The following is a 24,188-nucleotide window of genomic DNA, read 5'->3' on the forward strand; positions in this document are numbered from 1 at the left end:
CAACAAATCGTGATCTTGCCCGTGCTGGCATGTGTTATTAATTTTATTACACCGAACAAGCAAACATGCAAAGACACAAAAACACAAAGACTTCTTCGAGTACAGTTCGCCTTTCTGAGTCCGGACCTCAGCGTAAATTGTTGTCAGTGCCGAGTCTAGGGTTGCCGCTGAAAGTTTGCCGATCTCCTCGGTGGCGTATCCACATTTGTTGCTTGCATAGTCGCTGAACACAGAAATTGCATTCCTTGTTGCCATTTTCGTTCGTTTGCTGTTTACTTGCATCAAAATATCGTCTATTTACTGCGCCGGTGACAGCTGTGCATGACGTTTCGCAGCCATAGTTGCCGACTGCTTACAAGCGAACGACATTTGTTAGGCGCAGAAAGGACGCGCAGTAAGTAAAATGACGTCATCCATGCATGTAATATCAAATGCAGAGGGCATCATCAAGTTCGCAGAGGGCATTATCACGTTTGCAGAGGGCATCATCACGTTCTTTTACATGTCACGTGAGTCATGTTTAACCAATGGCAGTGCACGCTGAATGAGTGAGGTGTACTCATATCTTATAATGCTGCAAATTCACAAGCTATCTGCTCACTAAAATATCGAGTCTGCTGGTTTGAAGAAAGGCCATAAAATGTATAGCCCCAGTTGAGTATTGGTCACAATCGTTTTATTCTTTTTTCATTTTTTGTATATTAGGAAGAAATTGCTTTAGACCAAATATTTTTATTTCGTAACCAGTGTAACCAAAACAAATGAAAAAAACATCCATATTCGATGCGTAATTCTGGAACACCGATACAAAGTAAAATCGAAGAGGCCGGGCATGGAGTTATTGCACTGGATATGTAGGGTTACCTGAAATACAAATACTTTTTCTCAGTCCTGCTGAAGTGAAATGAACATTCAGTTGATTCTCCTTCATCGTTCGCAAGACGAAACGAGCTATTTACTAGGTTGATAGGTTAGTTTAATGTAATTCAAGTAATCTAGTTCTGTTGTTATCATGCGCTGGCAATCCAGATTATTCTCAGCGCCTTCGTTCAGCTCGTACTGGACAACTTTTGCGCCTGTAATGCTTAAACCAGCTTTTGACCTCTGGACGCAAAACTCGCGTGACTTCTCGAGTTTTTCTCGAAACTGCCACACTTCCTTTTCCATTCGGTCGGCCCCAAAGCTCTGGATTCTTTCCCAAAACGTGGCGTTGAAATGGCGGTACAGCATGACGTCCGCCTGGTTCCACTGTTCGATTTTCTCCGCTAACGAGTCGGTGCCTTTCAGTTTGCGCTCGGCGTTTATTCTGACGTTGTTTGCAAGGTAGGCGATGTCGTCGACTTTCCAGCACAGCAGGTGACGCAGCAAAACCAGCGATTCGTCGAAATACTCGGAGATCATGACAAAGTGTAGAGCGCCCTCTAACTCTGCAATTTTTCGAAGTACAGCTCGCTCGTCATCCATTTCATCGACAGACATGCCCATATCAAACATCATGGGATTTCTCACCAAGGGGAAGCTTCGGTCGGCGTTGTAATATCGTCTCGGGTCGGACAAGAAAGTTACCGCCGCTTTGGTAAAGTCCCCTTTCAACTTGAGTTGGCGTCGGATGTTCGTTGTAAAGAAGAATCTGAACATAGATTCATAAAGACTAACTGGTTCTCGCAGAATAGTGAAGTAGATGGAACCAGTTGGCATTACCGCAGACAACTCTGAAAATTGAGAAATCCTCATGAGTAACTCTAAATTTATCATCAATTTCCAATTAATTGGCAATTATCGTGATTTATATATATATATATATATATAATATATATATATATATATATATATATATATATATATATATATATATATATATATATATATATATATTATATATATATATATATATATATATATATGGGAGTGGAGATTTAGCCGACTGGTTCTGTCTGTGGTCTTTCAGCTAGGCGACTGATGCCGTATGTTGTGAGTTCGAATCCGATTGAAAACTATTCGAATTTTCTACCCTGGGTAACACTGCTGGTGGACAGAATTGTCCCCGAGGTTATCGTTCGCCCAGTTAAAGCGATGAAATTCGTTTCTTCGCTTCGATAAAGTGTGTATGTGCGATGTATGATAGTGAGCATGCGTGCGTGAGTGCTTCACGAACTCGTGTTGAGCGGCCTCAGTCAGAAAAATGTAACAACTTAGCCGGCTATTGAACCACTCTTTTTGGGAGTGGAGATTTAGCCGACTGGTTCTGTCTGTGGTCTTTCAGCTAGGCGACTGATGCCGTATGTTGTGGGTTCGAATCCGATTGAAAACTATCCGAATATATATATATATATATATATATATATATATATATATATATATATATATATATATATATATATAATATATATATATATATTATATTATATATATATATATATGCAAACATCAGACAGATGAAGTCATCTGATGATTGCAGGATGCATGAAACTTAAGTAACAGATATTATTACTTTGTACTTGAAGTAATTTGTATTATTATTAATAACGCTCTGCTTTAGCATCGAGCACTGTAATATATATATATATATATATATATATATATATATATATATATATATAATATATATATATAACAATTATATTACTTCAAGTAAAAAGTAATGCTATCTGTTACTTAAGTTTCATGCACTTAGCAATCATCAGACTACGTTTTCTCTCAGGATCTTTACCTTTTTGTAATGTTTGGGCATACCATTGTACAACAGTTCTAGGTGGTGTTGAAATTTGAATAATAATATTTGTTTTGATGACGGCTACTTGAGACCAATTCAGATCGTACATATATCTCACTGATAACATCTTTAAGACGCGTTTCGCTAATCACATGCAATCGTTCCGTAAGAAAAAGTATGAGAACAGTACTTAACTATCGAAGATTATATGGTCTCTTTAGAAAAAATGACCAGATCTTTGTGACGTGTCATGCTCAATCATTGACAAAGAATCGAGCTTCTCGAACATAAACAAACAATGAAATCTATGTATATCAGCAAACCTACACATTTATTATGTTGTCAAGGAATAGAAGATGAATCTGTTTCTTGTTATGTATTCGGCATGGGATAATTTAAGAGAAAAATACCTCCCGAAGAAATTTTGTAGATCACCATCACATTATCAATTCAACATATTAATGAAAACAAATGACGAGTCTTTGATTAAGAATTCAGAGGCAAAGTGTGATTACGAAAAAATATGTTCCACTTTAATAATCTTTCAAATATGTCTTTTATGACTGATTGACACTGTATTTGGTAACCATATAAGGGCCGGAGGCCCATATTATGCAGAAATAAACATATAATTATTATTATTTGAGTGACAATGTAGAGAAAGTTCAAAACAGCTTTCTGAAATATGTGTGTCTGAAGTTTATTGGGTACTATAATAGTGATTACATCAGTCCTGTATGCATTTTAATCTCCCCTCTCTCGCTTCGGCTGAAGGTTTTAGATCTGACTTTTTTAAACGAAATAGTTTCAAGGAGATTTTGTTGTCCCTATCATTTATATCAATTGCCATTTTATGCACCACTAAGACGCCTCAGGACCCCGACGTTAGAAAATATGCTTTTATCCCAAGGTCTATTACACTATGTAATGACATTTCTGAGGACATTTTTTCACCTAGTACTGCTTTTACGACGTTTGTGTCCAGATATGTTTATTCTTAGGGTCCTTTCTCTGTATTCATTCTGTGCATATTGTATTTTTGGTTTCTATTATGTTTGTTGATATTGTACGATTTGCTTGTTTGTTGTTTGTTTGTTGTTTGTACGATTTGCTTGTTTGTTTGTTTGTTTGTATTTATTTTCTCTGAGCCAGGTATTGGGCCATTGGGCCTGTTGACCAGTCAAATAAATAAATAAATAAATAAATAAATAAATAAATAAATAAATAAAATAAAATAAATAAATAAATAAATTATTATAAAGCTACACATTATTAATGCTGACAAATCTATGCTGTCAAACGCTGTTAAACAAACGATACGAGTAGGTCTCAAAGTGTCGTCATCAAAACAAATATTATTTCTCGTATTTCACCACCAGACAGAACTATACCACAATGATACGTCCCAACAATACAAAAATACATCCCAGGAAAGGCAGTCATCCTGAGGGCAGTAAAAGTAAACGTAGGCTGATGATTGCTAGATGCATAACTTACTAGTAAATTACTTATTATTACTTTGTACTTGAAGTAATTTTTGTTAATCATAGACCCTAGTTTTCTCTGCAGTCTATGTGTTGATGTATATGATATATATATTTATATATATATATATATATATATATATATATATATATATATATATATATATATATATATATATATATATAAATATATCACTTTTTCTTTTGCATTTTAAATATATTGTCCAGTTTGAATAATATGTGGTGTTGCTTTTAGAAAACATTGAAGTGTGAAACCACTGCAAACCTCATCTTTGGCATGTACATTTATGATGAGAGCATACATGATTCCTTGTATCTACCCATTTACCAGTTAATTTGTTTTGTTTGTTTTTTTTGTTTATGATTTCTTTAGATCCTAAAGTGTTTACATTTGATCTTATGACTAGAACCATAAGGCCTTACCTACATTTTTCAATTACTATATTTGAGTGCTGGTTTCAGCAAATTGCTTGCTACATTCTACACAATACAGAATAATAGAATCTCACACCCTAAGGACCTGGGATCAGATTTCTCACACGAGTTGGGGATAAATATCCCCAACGAGTGTGAGAAATCTGATCCCAGGTCCTTGGTGTGTGAGATTCTTTTTCTCACATGACCACAAAATGCGTTAAATTCATATTGGACACGTACAATATTATCAAAAATCGTGACAACTCTGTCGTCTGCCACTGTACTTTGACCTGCTTACTTTGTAGTTCTAGTCCATGTGTTACTCGTCGTGCCATTGGATAACATTTTGCGCGTGGAACAAAACAGGCTGTTTATCATCCAATCAGAGCTCGTGTAATATTTACTGCAGAGTGTGGGACGGTTTCTGAGAGTGTGGGATCGATTTTTCCCACACTGTCGATCCCGCACTCCCAGCGGCCAGGAATGTGAGAAAATTTTTTCCCACACCGGTGATGTTACACTCCCAGTAGCCAGAAATGTGAGAAATGTCTATACTGTACCTTTATGAGCGAATCTACAATGAAACGCGAAGATGTTATACCCCTTTCCCGGGGTTTCAATCAGGTACTGCTTGTCGAAGTGATGCGGCCAACCTGCGTTATTTTCGCTAACACCTCGCCGTTTGGGCAGAGCAAATGTTAACTTGTGTTTCTCTCCGTAGCGAAGCACTATGTTCTGCACTGTGCTGCTTCCTGCCTTGTGAGTCTTCAAGAAGACAATGTTATGTTTTGGCGTGCATGTGTCTTGTGGCTCAGCTCTGTCACCATCATTTGTAGGTGGGGCCGATGTTGGCGGGTATTTGTCCCCTATTGGATAGTGTGTCCCACTTTGTGAGTTGTTGTTCATCTGAAAGGAGTGTAAATTTGCATCAACTTTACACTGAGGATATAAGCCTCTTTATATGACTTGTTCTCCCATCCCTCATTGGTGTTCGCTGTGAAATACTGATAAATTTCATCTCAGGGTGTTTTTAGTCATGGATGATGCGTTGCAAGTATGTCTGGGCGATAAGTACTTTTATCATTGTTTATTTTCACCAAGGGAAAGGTTACAAGACACATCGTACAGTGAAAGAACAGAAATAAATAATGGTAATAGCAAGTTACAACAGTGTTTGTCATCAAAATGTTTTAACATCCCTGGTGTCAAGTCCATGGCCCAAATATACTAATAATAAGGAATAATACAACATGACTTTAAGGTGACGAAGCATTTAAGATAAATAAATGAAACAAGCACACACAACAGAAGTATATCGAGTGGGAGGGAGAAAATATTGCATGAAAATATAAGCACTGAGTCAGGTGATACGGCCCTTTCGATTACGCACTTCCGAAATAATCGGAAATCGTGTTTGAAATTAAAATAAAGTCTCTCTCTTTTGTTTTTGTCTTTTTGTCTGTCTGTCTGTCTGTCTGTCTGTCTGTCTGTCTGTCTGTCTGTCTGTCTGTCTGTCTGTCTGTCTGTCTGTCTGTCTCTCTCTCTCTCTGTCTCTGTCTGTCTGTCTGTCTGTCTGTCTGTCTGTCTGTCTGTCTGTCTGTCTGTCTGTCTGTCTGTCTCTCTCTCTCTCTCTCTCTCTCTCTCTCTCTCTCTCTCTCTCTCTCTCTCTCTCTCTCTCTCTCTCTCTCTCTCTCATACACACACACATTCTAACATTCCATATCCAGGTATTATGTACCTTACCCTTCTCTGCATTACTGGTGCATGCTGGGAAAACGGCTTATCATTCTTAAATCTGAAAAATAACGAAAAGTTTTATCTATTTCATCTCTTTTCCTATTGCTGTTCCAAAAACATTCCCTGTTCTGTCTGTCTGAACCAATAGTAACAGAGTATCGACTGTTTAGTGAGTTTCGTCTCTTATTTGGAGCGAGAGCATGCATCATCCGATTCAAAAATAATATATTAATAAACTTTAAGTACTGTTTCAATGATGTTATCATTATTAACGATGATTTAGAGGCTGGCGTCGTAAAAGGGGATTTGGTGACATGCATTTTCGATGTATAATGTGCACTTTGGGTGTACAAAGGCACATATATGTACACTTATTTTCACTCCGTTAACCTTTGTTGTCTATTGACATAAGCGCATTCATAGCAGCCTGCTAACCCTGAGAATCGCAGATACTATATAAACATTCAGGACAGCATAGGATTAGTAGCAGAGTATAGGAGATAGCGTTTGGTAAATCTTACTGTAAAAACAAGCATTCGTCACAGATGTTGCAAACGCGATGACACAAACTTTCAATAAAAAACTCTGGTTAATGGGAGATATTGCCGTCGTTCGTGTCAGCTTGTGTGTGGTATGCTCGTCGTACTGTGCATATCACTTGTAAAAGGGCCCATAGTGCCAACTTTTGATAATTTTTTCGCTATTTCTGTTTTCAATGTCTATCATAATTTCTTGTTCTAATCTCCAGAGTATACAAAGTATTCGGCTTGTCAACTCAGCCTGCAATATGTAGACTGCAAACTGCGATGTTATTGTCGACAAGTAAATTCTGGTCCGGACTAGAATTCAAATGTAAACAATAACAATGCATTTTACAAATGTAGACGCTATGTTGACAAGGTAAATAGTGCATGTTCAACATTGTTTTGGGAGTTGAATAAGAACTTGCCATTGCCAAAAAAATAAAAAATAACGAAAAAAATCATCACACTTTGTATTACTGGGTTTTTCAATTTTCAATTCGTTTCAAAAACAAAGAATGAGTGTGTGTGTTTACAGGATATTTTTGTTTCTGCTACGCTGAAGATGGCAAAACACTGTCTTTGTTGGCCTATTGTTTTTGTCTAGATTTTTCAATTTTGAAAAACACGTTTAAAAAGTTATCTAGCCTTACAACATATTTAGATAAAATGGCAATATTATTCCTTTGTGTACAAAATAACCTGCATACAATTTTGACGCCGCAGTTTTTCTCAGCACTTTTGCTGAACATATCACTGTGTACCTACATAGCGTGGTCAAGATAGACATTGTTCTTCTTGAAATGCAAGACTCGTTTGAATAGGAAAGTTCTAGAACTCTGCGCAGCTGCAAAATAGCAATGCCTCGGTCTTGATCAGACATATTTGTCACAAAGCGATGTGAATTGGACAAAATGAAAGGGCGTGGTGCATTTCTGTACGTTGTTTCTCAAGACGTAAGGCAGAAACACAACTTTTTCTCATATTTCGTGTTACTTACAACATATGCAATTATAGTGAAAATGACAATATTTTTGGCTTAATAACAAACCATATAATGTTCACGTTTAAACTGAAAAATTTACACTTTCCCCCGAGCAAGCTTTACAGTACTCTCTTCCTAAATATGGAATAGAGAGCAGGTTTAATCATGCATGCAATTTTTCGGTTCGTATACGAGAATTTCTAAAATTTTACACATATTTGAAATTCCATGTTGTTAACTGGAAGAGGAAGTAAAACTTGTGAGTTTCGCAAAAAGGATACGGTGGAAAATTCTCTTTTTTCCACCACCTTCAAATTGGGCCAACACAAGCTGGTTGCAGTTTAAATGGCCTACTAAAGTTTAAAGGTCCAAATTATGTCTCTATCCCCGAGGCTCATTCTACCTATCGGTACCTCCCAAAGTGGTTTTGATTTCCATGTAACGTTGAACAGGGGATATATGATGCACACTGTCAGAAGCGATGAAATTATATACTTCAAACACAATCGTATGATTGTGTGATTGATCTACACGTGTTACCGTCATTGCTTCAGAGCGTCCAATACCGAACATTGTAGGTTCGTTGAGACAACGAAATTGTTAAACAACGAGGTGACGTAATGTTTGCTTACGTGTCGCCGTGACTTATACCAATGGCGCGGTACAGATAGCTGATCACGGCATGGTAACTGAAAAACGTATTCGTAGTCAGGACCAGAAGACAGCAGAGTCTCAGAATAGCTACCTTTGAATGCCGCGCCATCGTTCCAATATTCAAACGTAACCTCGAGACAATAGAGTCGTGAACACAACCGATCACGTGTATATACACGCATGCGTAATGTGGTGTTGAACAGAGCCCGGTCCTGAACATGCTGCAACCTTGTGCAAAATGAATTGGTTGGGATAGACTTTCGACCAACTTGTCTGTTCAGTGCGACGTGAACATTTGACCTTTTTTTTTTCGTGAATCACAATGTGACGGTCTTATGGTGCAAAACAACACTATTATCCGCAACTGATCTCTAATGCAGGGATAAATATTACCGCAGAGTCACATGAATGCGTCACAGGTTAGAGTAATGGCTTTCATTTGCCATATTTGCGAAGTCTCGTAGCAGTGGCATACTGGCAAACGCATCTAGCACTTGTTAATTCCTGTTTCCACGCATCAAACTTAAGGTATACGAATCTGCCTCGTGGACAGATTTTCAAACTCTCAAACTTTTCCAATTCTTTTCTGATCTACCTCTTGTGGGGGTTCATTTTAAAGCTCTTAGAGTAAGAAATTAGGCCTATTCACCGTCCTAGTTTTTCGAATCAAAATGTTATTTCTCTAGAAAGTAAAAGACTTGACTTTTGCTCAAACTTTCCTCAAGGAACATCGGATAAAAATTGGGGTCACCGTGCAAATTTTGGTACTAGAGAAGCAAATTACCCAATATTTACCGATATTTGAAATTCAAATGACCGCCATCCCTGTGTTAACTCTAGGAACTCAACTTAATCGATTTATGAATGAAAGTATCCAGTAAGCTTTTGCATATCTTCAAGGCGATGGACCATTTCACTCATTGAATGTAAGAATCCAGGGAAATAAAAACCCAGATTGCGATAATATTTTTGCAATCCTCAACTATAATTTTGATCCATCCGCATCAAACGAAACATAAGGATTCTGTTCATGAAATAAATATATAATCCCATGGAATTTTTCTCTCTTTGACGTCATCGTATACTCGTGTTTTTCGCGGAGCCGTACAACTTCGAGCCGAAGACGAGAATTTGTGTGGCTCCGCGAAAAACACAACAAATACTCATAATAAGGCCGGGAGTTTTCCAACAACTTAGCATACCTGACAGCTTTATCTATAAATACAGATAGGTCGGTAACAGAAAATGCAATCAAAACATGACACGAGGGTCTTCCAACTTGAACCTTGAGTCAACGTCGACCTTCAGTGCTTTTCAAGAACTTTATCATCTTGTTAGAAACATATGATTACTTTAAGAATGATGTAGAGTACAAACGCGTTTAGTGAATGGGGATTTTATCTTTTGTCCCCGAACATCATACTCTTTGTCCTCGACGATACGCGTCTCGGACAATACCTTCGCTGCACGATTTACTCGAACATAACTTATGAATCCCGGTATTTATTGCGAATAACCTTATATTATTCTACACCCGCATCTGTAACATATTGAGTTTCGTCGCACAGCAAGTTTTGGTAGCAGAGGACGAGGAGTCCAATAAGTAAACTTTGACGAGTAATGCAATGACTTTAGGCGTTATCGGGCGCTATTTGACCTTTGACTCAATATTTTACATGTTTTACAAAAAAAAAATACATCTGAAAACATTCAGCACGTATAGTGAATAATGGTCAGTCCAAGACCTATGAAAGTATGTGAAATTATGCTGCTGAACTGCAATTTCTACTTTCACGTGCACTGTGCTACGCGGGTTCTGTTCTGTGTATTTTAATAAGGTCACAAAATACCAGGTTTTCTGTCCTCGTAAATCGTACGCTTCGGTATTATCGTAGCGTCTAGGACAAAGGCCTGCGCTGCACGATGAAGTAACAATTAAGCAACAAAGTATCCTTTCTTATGTCGTGCAAAGTCTGCCTCGCCCTCCATTAACCCTTTCACCCCCAGTTCCCTGTGTACAGGTCCAACTTTACCATAGAAAACAATGGATTTGGGAAAAAAACATAGTGGTGAAAGGGTTAAGGGCTGGGAGAGGGTACACTATAGACCCTTTCCCGGTTATCCCACAATGCATCACAGTGGCTACAACAACACCGTATATACACTCAAAACAACGAAAGCATACTGATTTGTGTTGTACAACGAATTGTTATAGAAGAATGACACAAATTTGCTATGCCAAATAATGCCCTGTGTATACTGTACCCTTCAGCGATGAAAATATAGGTCAGGGTGTAATCTGCCGTTGAATTCTATGGGAATATACCCTTGAGAAATTCCGCAAATGTTGCCAACTTGCTAAGCAGCAGTAAAATTTTACTACGTGTGGGACGGCTGTGGTGTTGACTTACTCAATTAATCCGCTGATACGGACAGCCGATTAGCAAGTTGGCAACATTGGCGGAATAATTAAAGTGGTATGTCCACAGATTGGAGAGAAAATAAGCCCTTCTGTGTATTAAAGAAAGCAGTCAGACGGTTTGGAGTCAAAGTCGTTATTTGAAATATCACAGTCAAAATTAATAAAATTACTTGTACTAGCAATAAAGAATTCAAAGCAGTCATCCCAACAGACAGTCTGTAGTCGAAATCTTTACTTGAAATATTAGTGTCAAAATTAATAAAATAAAATAAACCCGTGCACAAAGAATTCACCCCTCTCCCAACCCAGGGGACTGACTCCTTTACCCTGCGACATACCCTGTGTGTACCCTACGGCCAAAAAGTCTTATGCGTAACCACAGTCCATGGGTGCACTGTAAGTTAAGTGTTCAAGGATAGAACACCAATTAAACGCCTTTTTGTAACACTTTTTGAACGCGTCTAAGACGTTCAGAAATTTAACACTACGTGTTCAACCAACGTTCAATTTTTGAACACACGTGTGCAGATTTTGAACGCTACGTGTTCATCAGACATTATATTGAACACCATGGTGTTCCATATCTGAACACACTTTGCACATGAAATGTGTTCAAAAAATTGAACGCATTTACGCGTTCAAAGGGCTGTAACACTTTTTGAACGCATGGACGCCGTTCAACGATAAGTGTGTTAAAAGCTAGAACACATGATGCGCGCTTGTTGAACACCTTTAATTTTGGGCGTTCAGGGGGTGTTCAAGCCTTGAAATAACATTACAGACCACTGATATTCAGTAAAATTATTTTATTCTAAAAATACACAAAACATTTCTAGAGTAAAATACAATAATTTACTGTAAAATGGGCAAATAAACATTGCCACTTTGTATGTAAAATTTGTCAGAGGAAAATACCAACGGTGTTAATACCCTCCTATCAAAAACATAAGCATTAAAAAATCACCATAAACACTGTAGATCGTTTTAAAAAATATGAACAAATTAATGACAAAACAGGTTTTACTTAAATATTATGGATTACGTTTTATGTTCATACTTGTTTAAAACGTACCAAAAAAATCTGAAAAAAGCTCAAAATTTGGCATACTTATTGCGTTGAAAACACGTATATGTATGAAATGCATACTCCATTTTTGTAAGATGGTTTCTTAAAGACATTTCGTCTTGTATAGACAATTATAAATTTTGAAGGAAAAAAAAGTTAGTCAAGGCTTCTCTAGTGCACATGGTATATAGTTGTCCTCACTAAAGTAAACACAAGATATCAAGTTGTCAAAGTGTCACAGTAAGGCACAACATGCAGAAAGTGGGGAAAGTGGGTCCTTGGCAGGGTAAAACCTATTTCCTTGTCCAACAAAGTCCTTCATAAACAAAAAGGTTTGTTTGTTTGTAATATCTTTAAATAAACCCTGAAATAAATCTGTGACATTTCAAAATCTACTTCTCAGAAATTAAAAACATATTCGTAAAGACCTTTCAAATTCTGTTGTACCCTGCTATTAATTTTTATACAATTTTTTTTACCAAAAATGGTAAAAATCACCCTTAAAATAAAAAATGTAGATTTCATCATAACTTGAATATTATGGTAATCCCTAATGTCTTAAAAATATCTGAAATGTCTTTAATGTCTTAAAAATACAAAGTTGCAGATTTTTGCATAATTTGAACAATCTGAAAAAGGCTATCAGTAGAGGTCTATGTCCCAAATATCAAAGCTGTTCAATTAGCAGTTTTGAAGAAGATTTTTTAAAGATTTTTTGACCAAAAATGAAAAAAATTGCCATGAAATATAAAAATTTGAATATTTCATCACAACTAGCACAAATTTGACTAAGGTCATTCTTAGGGACATGTTTACCAAATATTGAAGACATCAGTAAAAGAGAAGAAGATTTTTGCCAAAAAAATAGCAAAATTAGCCTCAAAAATATAAATTCGCATATTTCATCATAATTTGAACATATCTGATTAGGGTAATCCCTGGGGACCAGTTATCCAAATATTAAAGGATTCGTACAGGCTGTTTTGAAGAAAAACCTGTGGATGTACAAATTTAAGGACAATGCTACACATCCACCTATTTAGCTGACAGCAAAGCTAAAAACCAGTTGCTAAGTACAAGAAACGTGTTGAGCTACAATACAAAATAATCTTAGGTTTGGTAGCAGGCTATGATCAACTAAATGTTACAGGGGCATAAGCTTTCAAAGACGTGAAGTCTCCTTTATCAGATGCAAGGGGGAATGAAAAATTGAAGCAGAAAGTGACAGAAAATTCAGAGTGAAAATTTCAGAAAATTCAGTAATTCAGAGTGGACATTTTTACTCTGAATGTTCTGTCGTTCAGAACAAATTACAGAAACTTATCAACATTCAGTTACTGACCCTTGGAAGTTTAAATCTACATAAGAGATGATCTGAGGTTCTCAAGCTTGTTTCCAGACAGCTACCTGCACACTCATCTTCTTCATTACTGTACCACCAGTAGCTTCTGTAACAACTCTTCGATTTTCAGTTAAATCCAACTTTTTACATCCTGAAAATAATGCAACAATAGGTAATGGCGAGATGAGACTTTAAATGAAAGACAAGGGGCTGATTAGGTTAAGGAAAAGGGGATACTTTCATATACAGTGCCTCTCTTCAATACTGTTAAAAAATATTTGCTGCTTCTTGTCATCAACTGATTAAAATAAAAAGGCCAAACTCTCATATGCTGAAACAAACTATACATTGTATACTCTGCGATGTTTAACTGATGTTTTACATGCGATTGTGTCTACTAAAAGACATGTGTTAGCTGTGATTACGCAGCGGTTCTATGCAAGGCGTATCGATCGCGCTCAGGTCAAGGGTTATCGCTACAGTGAGTTGACCCTTGACCCGAGTGAAATCGATCGATAAACTATGGTCAAAAGTACCACTGCGTATTCAAAGCTATAGCTAGTTGTTGGTATACCAGCCACTGAAAGAAAACAGGTTTCTTCACGTAGTTAAGCTATTTCAAGGTACAATACAATTAATTTCGAAGGATAATAATACAGATGCTTCAAAATCTAATACCTTTTACTATTTTGGAGAGGAAACTTACCCTTTCTGGTCTTGCTTCTGCACGATCACGACTTCAGGGTGCGCTTACAAGAAAAATGTCGCAACTTCCGTTTTGATGCATCATGGGATAGGAAAAGGCACCAAACTTGAACACCAAGTGTTTAGAAGTAGAACGCCTCTTGAACGCCGATGTTAAAATCAAAACGTTCATGATGGTTTTCTGATTTTCTTTTCTAATTTTGAAAATTTCAACCCGTAATAAACGTGTAAAATTATTTTTTATACTTCCTTTTTTAGAAAAAACATGCTTTCAGCAATTGTAGACCGGAAAATTTTTCACTTAGTGTGAAATTCGTTACACCAAAATCCGTGTACGCGAGGCAGTAGTAAATTTAATATAGCCATTGTAAAGTAAAAAACACAAAAGATTGTTAATTGTTTCACAGTATTGTAAAATTTCTGTGATGCTGAGGTTTTGAACACTTGAAGGAGATGGTTGTTAACACATCGTGTTCAGGTTTAGAACATCATTGTTAATAATATGAACACTAGTGTTAACAATATGAACACTAGCCGTTCAAATTTGAACACCGACATGTACATTTTGAACGCGTAAAGACGCGTCTAGCGTCCACTATTTTTACGGTGTGGAAGGACTGGGCGTAACGTACGCTTTCTATACCCTAGCGCGCACTGCATCATGGAACCGGTAAAAGAACTTTTGCTTTAAATGTTACTTTTATATGTCCTGGCGCGCATGTGCAAAAGGTATGTAGTGTTGAACCGGAGTGCAAATACGACGTAATTGACGATAGATTTGATATGTTGTCATCATGTTGCATCGAAATATGGCCAAGCTTAGTAGGTACCTGATGATTGCTTGTCTCGTTATCAGTATTGTTGTCATTGAAACCATTCTCATGAATGTATGGCGATACTACCCTGCAAGGTAAGTCGTGTTATACGTACCTAGTGTTGCACCAATCTCTGCGATGGGAGACGCGGAAAGTTCCGTGACTAGGTTATCCCGGTATTGGACCCGATGATGGGGCAGGCCCGAAGGAAAGTTTCATCGACCGTAGGATTGCTTCACTTGTGGGGGGGTCATTTCAAATCTCCGGGTGTACGAAAAAAGTTTGCCGTCTTACTTTTTTCGAAACTCAAAAATTTTATTTCTCTCTGTAGATTTGGCAAAAGAATGGCGGTCATTTTGAATTTCAAATATTGGTAAATCTAGCTAAGGGTAATTTCTTTCTCAAGTACCAAAATTTGCATGTTGACCCCTGATTTTCATTCTTAATTTTGAAAGAGAACTATTAAAGGGTTCGTTCACGAAAGTTTGTGCCAAAGTTTAAGTCTTTCACTTTCGAGGCGAACAGTACCTTAAATATTCCTTATTCCTTATTAAATATTCCTTAAATATTATGTTTAAACATACACAGCGCCTCTTGTTACCATGTGTGCGCTACCATTTAGCTACTATCTGGCCCTAACAGTCTATCATACTTAAAGCCGTACTTTTGATTAGAGAACCCACTGCCGATTGCTTCCGATTCCACTGTTGTTTGTTTTAAAGGAAGCTGACAGAAAGACGCAATGCAAGTATCATACCAAGAACCTGATCCTACGAATTATATACTCACGGATTTGAAAATTACGTGTTGGTTTAACGGTCGTGTTTGTTTTTTGAGATACGTTTGATTGAAGTATGTCTCCTGATGTTGACATTACTTTCATCGTGTTATCCTTCTACGACGTTAGGATTTGATGAAGACGGAAATGTTGTTATTCATTCTGTTCAGGTTTCTGAACAATTTTAATAGAAACGCAAGTGAGCGTCTGGTAAAGCACTGAAGATTAAACTACCTGCGGAGTCTGCATATTTTTCTCTTGGCGGTTTTTAGGCAAACAGATAGCTACATATTTTATGTATGCTATACATATATTGCCATTCTCCTATTATTCGGAAAGTATTTGTATGAACCCGTGTTTTAACATGTTGAAACCGTATTTTCACTGTTACCGGAACTATTTAAGCTTACAGCTGTAGGCGTACGCGTTGGCATGTTCAAATACAAGCAGATAAAACAGCTGTGACACCACAAAGCGTAATTTATCGTTGGTCTATGCGATTATACCATTGTAAAAAAAGCCACGCCACACATCGGTCGTGTCGTGTTTGTCCCAGAGTCCCAGAATTGTGTCATGTTTCAGGCGTTCATTGTCATTGAATCTTTCATATGATGTCTGTGAATACCTCGCGACTAAAATTGAGTCGAAAATAAACTAAAAAAATCCTTTTTTATTAGAGAACACATATTTTTCAAAATCGTGTTCCCTTAACGATAACTTGACCCCTATTTGTAAATGTCGCGAAAGTGCCAATCACACTGTGGCCGAAAACGACACTATCCAACTTCAGATTGTAATTTTCCTCGTCACATTTTACCTACACTTTTCGGATTGTAATTTCCTTCTTAACATTTGACCCGCGCTCTTCAGATTGTAGCTTCCTTCTTAAGATTCCCCGATAAATAATGCTCTAGAGTCAATCTTTCAAGCTCCCCCTCAGAATATCAAATGGTCTACCCCTAAAGTGGGTACAAATATAACTGTCACCATCCTTGTGTATTTCTACTCGGTGTTCGCACTGTCTGTTAGGCAGACGTGACGGTGGAGGGGAATCTACTATCGTTCTCCCGGCCACGGAACGATCGTGTCCAGCGGAGACCGCGACTATATCCGTTGAGACAAAACCCTTGTTAGCTGTTTCAGCGATATTGAGACAGAAGGAGATAATCAAATGCTCCAAATTCCCTTTTAGTGTGTAACAGGCAGTGTTATGTCCCATGGACCTGGTAATGTATTACCTTGAATGGAAACGATTATTAGACCAGTTGAATGTCATATTACCCCCTGATGAACTATTGTTTACATGAAAATTCAAAACTCCCAAAACTGTTTAATACTATATGTTTAATGAACAAAATTTTGACATTTTTTGGTAATTTCATTACTTGAAGACTCAATTTACATCAGCTAATGATTAACTTATACATTGTGTAATCTGGTTTTACTTGTTTGTTTCTTGTCTAACTTAATATTTTGTCTACATTGTCAATTTTTGTCGTAGTTATATTTTGTTATTTTTCTTTTTAATTTTTGTCACTTTTTTCTTTATAAAATGAGCCTGTAATTGAGGCAATCAGTTGGTAAATAAATAAATAAACAATAACATCTCTAGCCCAGTATTTGCAAGTGGTGCTTCATCAGCATTCCCCATTGCCTGCCAACGGTCCCTTATATTCACAAGCAGTTTTACCGAAGACAAACAAACAAAACATTGGAAATTTGTATCTATTACGACTGTCATCTTTCATCATTATCACTCATTAGAAACCAAGTTTCTATCAGCACTCCTTGCTGAGCAACGAGTCAAAATACGGACATATCACTCGAATACAACGCGATATTCACCATTGAAACTCCATGTAATAACATAGCGATATTCACCATTGAAACTCCGTGTAATAACGATAGCGATATTCACCATTGAAACTCCATGTAATAACGATAGCGATATTCACCATTGAAACTCCATGTAATAACGATAGCGATATTCACCATTGAAACTCCGTGTAATAACAATAGTGATATTCACCATTTAAACTCCATGTAATAACAATAGCGATATTGACCATTGAAACTCCGTGTAATAACGATAGCGATATTCACCATTGAAACTCCATGTAATAACGATAGCGATATTCACCATTGAAACTCCATGTAATAACGATAGCGATATTCACCATTGAAACTCCGTGTAATAACGATAGCGATATTCACCATTGAAACTCCATGTAATAACGATAGCGATATTCACCATTGAAACTCCGTGTAATAACGATAGCGATATTCACCATTGAAACTCCATGTAAACAATAGCGATATTGACCATTGAAACTCCATGTAATAACGATAGCGATATTCACCATTGAAACTCCGTGTAATAACGATAGAGATATTCACCATTGAAACTCCATGTAATAACGATAGCGATATTCACCATTGAAACTCCGTGTAATAACGATAGTGATATTCACCGTTGAAACTCCATGTAATAACGATAGCGATATTCACCAGTGAAACTCCATGTAATAACAAATAAAATGAAACATCAAAAAGTTTGCGACATTCCTTCTTTCAATTTGTTTTGAAAATGAATCGATTGGGACGATATATCAGTCACTTTAGCGTAAATATAATGAACTGATACAAAGGTCTGTTTTCTCATTCGTCCAGGAAGAGTGAGGAAGACGTCCCGGTAAAGATCGGAACAACTTGGGAAGATCTGGTGAGTGCTACACAACATATCTTTAATCTAGAGTAGTTGAAGGCTTCTGAGAAATATTATGCATATATTTATTTAATATCAATTATATACATACATTCGTATATATATATTTCAAATCAGACCTGAGTGGTGATCAGGTAACTTCAAATGCTGTCGTGGATAATGCAAACGAAGTTCTGACTCGATGGTAAAACTTTGAGACTGGACTATCTCCAAAAGTGATGTCGAAAAAATCTGGTATCAGACTCGCCGACCCTACCTGTATGTGTACTAAGTCAAATTCTATCATTCATATCTGTTCATCTGGACTGTTATTCGCTGTACTCAATTACATTGCATAATGGACACAATACGCATCTTCTAGCGTAGAGCTTTTAAAGGTCCAGTCCGCTTTTTATATGTCCTTTTCATAAGATACCATTGAGTCTGACGACAAAAATCGAAGAGCTTGTAAACAGTTTATAATAACAGCTGGTCTAAGGGAGGCCGCTAAAATCTCATTATATGTATTCATTCTTGCGTAGTGCTACTTCAGGGGTACCTAAGAAAGTGTAGCTTTTGAATGAAAACGATAGCTTTGACACCGTGCAGGATAGCTTGGGTAGGGAAACGATAGTTGCTGGAATGGAATCCATAAGTTTGGTCATCTAAAACGATAGCTTTGAACATATTTTGATGTTGAGGGCATAAAACAAGATGGCTGACAGCAAAGCAGTGGTAGCGGCGGTAAATATTTTACCCGTTTTCGACAAAAAATAGGCAAGTTGTATTGTGTAAGATGCTGCGTTCAGTGAGGTTCAGGTTCGATTACACTTCTGTAAAGTTTCTGCCCCCATTTTACAAAACTTGCAGAGAAATCTCCGTCCCCGTTTTCGAACTGAACAGGCTATCAGGACGTCCTATTCTAATACATGTACATTGATTGTGTGTGTGATAGTGTATGAAAAAAGTGCTCATACATGGAAGGTAAAGAAGATAACTGCCCATCTTATCTGAAGATAACTTTGAAATCTTGGTAAGTCTTAACTCTGGAAAACAGACATTGCCAACAGTAACCACTACGTCTTTACACTATCATACATTCTCTTCCCAGTACGTGTATTAGAATAGAACGTCTGATAGCCGTTCACTTCGAAAACGGGAACGGTGATTTCTCTGCAAGTTTTGTAAAATGGACGCAGAAACTTCACAGAAGTGTAATCGAGCCTGAACCTCACTGAACGCGGCATCTTACACAACATAATTTGGTGTTTTTATTGAGAAAACGGGTAAAATACTTACCGCCGCTACCACTGCTTTTGCTGTCCGCCACCTTGTTTTACGCCATTAACATCAAAATATGTTCAAAGCTATCGTTTTAGATGACCAAACTTACGGATTCCATTCCACCAACTATCGTTTCCCTACCCAAGCTATCCGGCACGGTGTCAAAGCTATCGTTTTCTTTCAAAAGCAACACTTTCTTAGGTACCCCTATACGAGACGGACTCAATGATCTTCGACCATCGTGTGCAGGGGGATGGTCTCGGTAACAGCAGAGGTTCGGAATGTGGACAGGTTTGATATTCTTGTGGTGTTATTTCATGAATTCTGCAATTTTGACGCTGTACGGTTGATAGAGCTCACATCACTTTGTGAACCATTCACGAGAGGCATTAACCTTATTATCAGGGCACTTGAACAAATGTGAAAAGTGCTGAAAAAAATCAGCAAACGTAACAGTTACAATGCCTTTAACATTTAATTACTTAATAATGTTAAATGTGTATATCTTTGCAAAGGCACCGTGCCATCACTGACTTTATTTTCTAAGTTACACAACCTTCAGAATTGAATTCAGCCCTTCCTGAAAACAAATGGTCCACCCTAAGGTCATTTATAGTCATGATGAGTTTCCCAGGTACTTAGTCTGGCCCCTTCCCCATTTTCAGTACCGTTGGATGCGCTGCTCACGAAAATATTTTCGTGGGCAGCGCAGCCAGCGGTAGAAACGGGCACTCTGCGTAATTAGCTTATATTCAGCTGGAGTGATAGACAGTCCCACAGGTGCATGGAATTTGCAATGTGGTATACGCAGAAAGAATGAGTAACTTCATACTGAACTTCTCCACGCGCCTGTGGGCAGTCCTCTGTTTGCTTCGTTGGTTAATGTTGATGTGTACTTCGTCTGTTGTGCCTCACCCGTCACTCTTGTCCCAGGTAAGCTTATTGACCATTCAAAGATAGGCGAGCGGCCGCTATATGTCCCGTTCGGTGCTGAGAAGGCAAAAGTACTGTAGCTGGGCAAATCTTTTTCAACCGACCTACTACAGATACGTATAAAATATTCCGCAAGCCAATCACAACTCAGACTGCAGTGAAGATAGCACACAGAAACATGGCTATATGACAGTTTCGAATTGAAATACGATCTTTTTCAGGCAAACTACAAATCGTCTGCGTCACCGAATGCAGCAATAATCACCGTGCCGAGTTTAGACAACATCATCGTCAACCCATGCAGTTACCAGACGGATCGTGTCCTCTGCCAACCTCAAAACAACATCGTGTTTTTGAAAACGCATAAAACAGGAAGTAGCACCATACAAAACATTTTCTTTCGCTATGGCGAGAAACACAATCTGACATTTGCACTGCCGAAAAGAAGTAACATAGCTGGTTGGCCAAGCCTGTTCCATCCCGGCTATCTTCGCGATGGGGTGCCTAAATTCAAGAAATACAACATTTTTGCCATTCATTGCAGATTTTACCAAGTTGGTGAGTTTGAATATTTGACATGTAAGTAGAAAACAGAGATTCCCATTGCAGGCATTTGTGTGTGTGTGTGTGTGTGTGTGTGTGTATGTATGTGTGTGTGTGTGTGTGTGTGTGTGTGTGTGTGTGTGTGTGTGTGTGTATGTATGTATGTATGTATGTATGTATGTATGTATGTATGTATGTATGTATGTATGTATGTATGTATGTATGTATGTATGTAGTATGTATGTATGTATGTATGTATGTATGTATGTATGTATGTATGTATGTATGTATGTATGTATGTATGTATGTATGTATGTATGTATGTATGTATGTATGTATGTATGTATGTATGTATGTATGTATGTAACGTACGTGTGTTTGTGTGTAGGTGTGTTTGCGCGCGCGTGCATGCGTTCGTGTGTGCGTGTGGGCGTGTATGTACGTATATGCGCGCGGGCGCGCGTATGTATATTGTATGTTTGTAGATATGGATGCACACATGTATGTATGTATGCATGAACAAATGAGCTAGCTTGGTACCATACATACTGTCAGTACATTACTGTCAGTACACTGATAAGAGCCAGAACAAACATTTTATAGCGTAGAAAAGACTTTACTTCAAAATCTTTATCAATGTTTGTTGATGTTATTATCATTACTCAAAATCTGTCACCTTTACTCTTATAAATATATTACATCCCTTAATTGTACTTTCGCCATATGCAGCAACATCGATTCATTTTCGCTCGTGCTCGTTTGTTGTTTTAGGACTAAAAGAAATAATGGATCCCAGTTCCGTGTATGTAACAGTACTACGTAATCCTGTAGACCAGTTTGTGTCCATATTCAATTATTTCGAGCCACAAATCCAGAAAAGTTTGAATATTACAGGGGACATTTTATCGGAATTTCTCGCGCAACCTGAGTACTACTTCAGACCCGGTAAAAGTTTTCGGTTGGTAAAAAATCCCAATTTGTTTGATTTGGGGATGCCAGTCGAAGATAGTGACAACCAAACAGCTGTGAGGGAGAAAATCAGGGAACTTGACCGTATATTTGATCTTGTCATGATTACTGACTTTATGGAAGAGTCGCTAGTCCTTCTCCGTCACCTGATGTGCTGGGACTTAGAAGACATTGTTTATGTCAATCTCAATGTTGGAATAGAACAGAAGACTCGAAAGAATGAAGCTAAGGAGAAAGCAAAAGCGATTACAGATTGGAATAAGGCTGACGTTGCACTGTACGAGTATTTCAATGCGACATTGTGGCGAAGAATCCGGGAATTTGGTGTCGAGAAAATGGATTGCGAAGTGCGCCATCTACGGCAAGCTACAGACAAAATGTACAAGTCTTGTTTGGGCAACTCTAGCGACGCCACACAACCATTGAAAGTGCTTATCCGTGTAAGGCAATCTTTAGAAGTGAATATGCATATTCGCATTACCTTGGAAAGTATTATCAGCCAGACGCAAATTCTACAGTATTTGTGTAACCATTGATTGAAGATGGTACCTGCTTCTTCAAAAAAGTCTCGTAAATGTTAACCTTCTTTTCCAAACTAAACTGGACAGGCTATTGTTATGACTATTTTTGAGAGATAGAGCATAACTATGAAATAATTGTCTATTTGTTGGTTCTGGCATTCTTGTTTGAAAAAACCGTGCACATATGCTTTCTAAGGGTCTTTAATACCAAGAGAAGTCGGACATGCATGTTTTAAAGTTTTTGTGATAAATAATTCATTTAACTCACAGGCTGTTGGTTTCTGTGAAAGGTGAGTGGAGACACTGATTTTAACTTACAGGAAATTAAAAGTTACCTGGATTACTGAAAGCACGGATATTGCTTATAATAGATAATTTTAAGTGATGGCAAAGTTGATGACAAAATTTCTGAGATTTAGAACATGGAACATTCATTGTTGAATGTGTTCGTTTGCATGGTATCAGGCAGGGTTTGCAGGAGCTGCAATAGAACTACATGAGTTTGACATATGTGCGATACGTACATACGTTATGGATGGGCATACCATCATTATCACATGCCTCGCGCAATCGAACGTCGCGCTCTCCATAGGATTCAATAGTAACTTGACATCGCAGGCCTCATAGTCAGCATTTGACTGGAAGTGAACCGGAACTTTTTTCAACTTGACAACTTTGGGAAATAAACATGTTCAAATTATATGTCTTACATGGGAAGTCTTTTTTTGGGAAAATTATGCATGAAAAAATTGATAAAAGGCAGAAGAGTGATTTTCATATATCAGTGCCCAATTAAACGATGAAAGTAGTTCCTTTTTTGACTGATGTTCCTCTAAAATGGAGATAAAGCATATGATTGCATTTGCAAAGGAACCCAGGCATTTGGTGTGAAAAGTATATAAGAAAGGCACGAAATAACAACTTTATGGCCCGAACAAGGGACTATCTACCGTCGATACAGTAGATAATTTTCCCTTCTGACGTCGGACAGATGTAATCTACCCGCGGACAGATACTTCCTTGTTTGGGCTATAATATATACTATCATTCCACAAATTCCTTTGAAACCTTTGGAATACTTATCATTGGAATATGGCATTTTATTTTCTCATTAACATTAAATAAAGTTGCAGTTGACGTAGCTAAGGGAAAAATCGTCAAAAACTGTAGTCCCGTTCAATGGCTAGCGTTTGCTCTGTGAATACTTACATGCAATGTTAAAGCTGGTGACACATTGATTTGATATGTGGAGCGAGAAGATATTATAAAATGAGTGATTCAATCCAAGGTGACGACTACTTTCTTCATATTGTTAGCCAATCTTGCATATTTTTTTAATCTGAGAGAAATTCTAAATATTAGTCCAACTGTCCAACAGTGGTTAAGGAAAGAGGTTTGGTGGTTTTGTTTCTTAGGAAACCTAGTTGGTGAACCTCTTTTGCTTGTTTTCATGCAAAAGGATCATCTTATTCCTTCTGTATTACAGATAATAAACAAACTATAACAACAGCACGAGCAGCAACAGCAAACACAACATAAATACCACCACCGACAACAAAAACAACAACACATTA

General features: G+C 37.6%; 2 protein-coding genes across 2 annotated transcripts; one reads left to right on the forward strand and one right to left on the reverse strand.

Moving 5' to 3' along the window:
• Positions 1–719: 719 nt before the first annotated feature.
• On the reverse strand, positions 720–8,679 carry LOC139125285 (galactosylceramide sulfotransferase-like). Its single transcript, XM_070691380.1, has 4 exons — positions 8,511–8,679; positions 6,379–6,430; positions 5,196–5,541; positions 720–1,712 (listed from the first exon to the last, which is right to left on the reverse strand). The coding sequence occupies exons 1-4, from the start codon at positions 8,639–8,641 to the stop codon at positions 952–954; spliced, it is 1,290 nt and encodes a 429-aa protein (XP_070547481.1). The 5' UTR covers positions 8,642–8,679; the 3' UTR covers positions 720–951.
• Positions 8,680–14,798: 6,119 nt separating this feature from the next.
• LOC139129720 (galactosylceramide sulfotransferase-like) lies at positions 14,799–23,763 on the forward strand. The gene is made up of 4 exons (XM_070695400.1): positions 14,799–14,977; positions 18,331–18,382; positions 20,803–21,139; positions 21,896–23,763. Exons 1-4 carry the CDS (start codon positions 14,862–14,864, stop codon positions 22,627–22,629), a joined length of 1,239 nt encoding a protein of 412 aa, XP_070551501.1. The 5' UTR covers positions 14,799–14,861; the 3' UTR covers positions 22,630–23,763.
• Positions 23,764–24,188: the final 425 nt, after the last annotated feature.

Source organism: Ptychodera flava, chromosome 3 (genome assembly GCF_041260155.1).
Source record: "Ptychodera flava strain L36383 chromosome 3, AS_Pfla_20210202, whole genome shotgun sequence".
In the NCBI taxonomy this organism is placed as follows: Eukaryota; Metazoa; Hemichordata; class Enteropneusta; family Ptychoderidae; genus Ptychodera; species Ptychodera flava.

Bases quoted from the DNA above. Each gene is read 5' to 3' on its own strand.
- LOC139129720 (XM_070695400.1), top strand. From the start codon at position 14,862: ATGTTGCATCGAAATATGGCCAAGCTTAGTAGGTACCTGATGATTGCT. The intron at 18,383-20,802 runs GTGAGTGCTACA...GATCTTTTTCAG, and splicing joins GAACAACTTGGGAAGATCTG to GCAAACTACAAATCGTCTGC. The intron at 21,140-21,895 runs GTGAGTTTGAAT...TTGTTGTTTTAG, and splicing joins TTGCAGATTTTACCAAGTTG to GACTAAAAGAAATAATGGAT.
- LOC139125285 (XM_070691380.1), bottom strand. From the start codon at position 8,641: ATGGCGCGGCATTCAAAGGTAGCTATTCTGAGACTCTGCTGTCTTCTG. The intron at 5,542-6,378 runs GTAAGGTACATA...CACTCCTTTCAG, and splicing joins CACCAGTAATGCAGAGAAGG to ATGAACAACAACTCACAAAG. The intron at 1,713-5,195 runs GTACAGTATAGA...CTCAATTTTCAG, and splicing joins TTGTAGATTCGCTCATAAAG to AGTTGTCTGCGGTAATGCCA.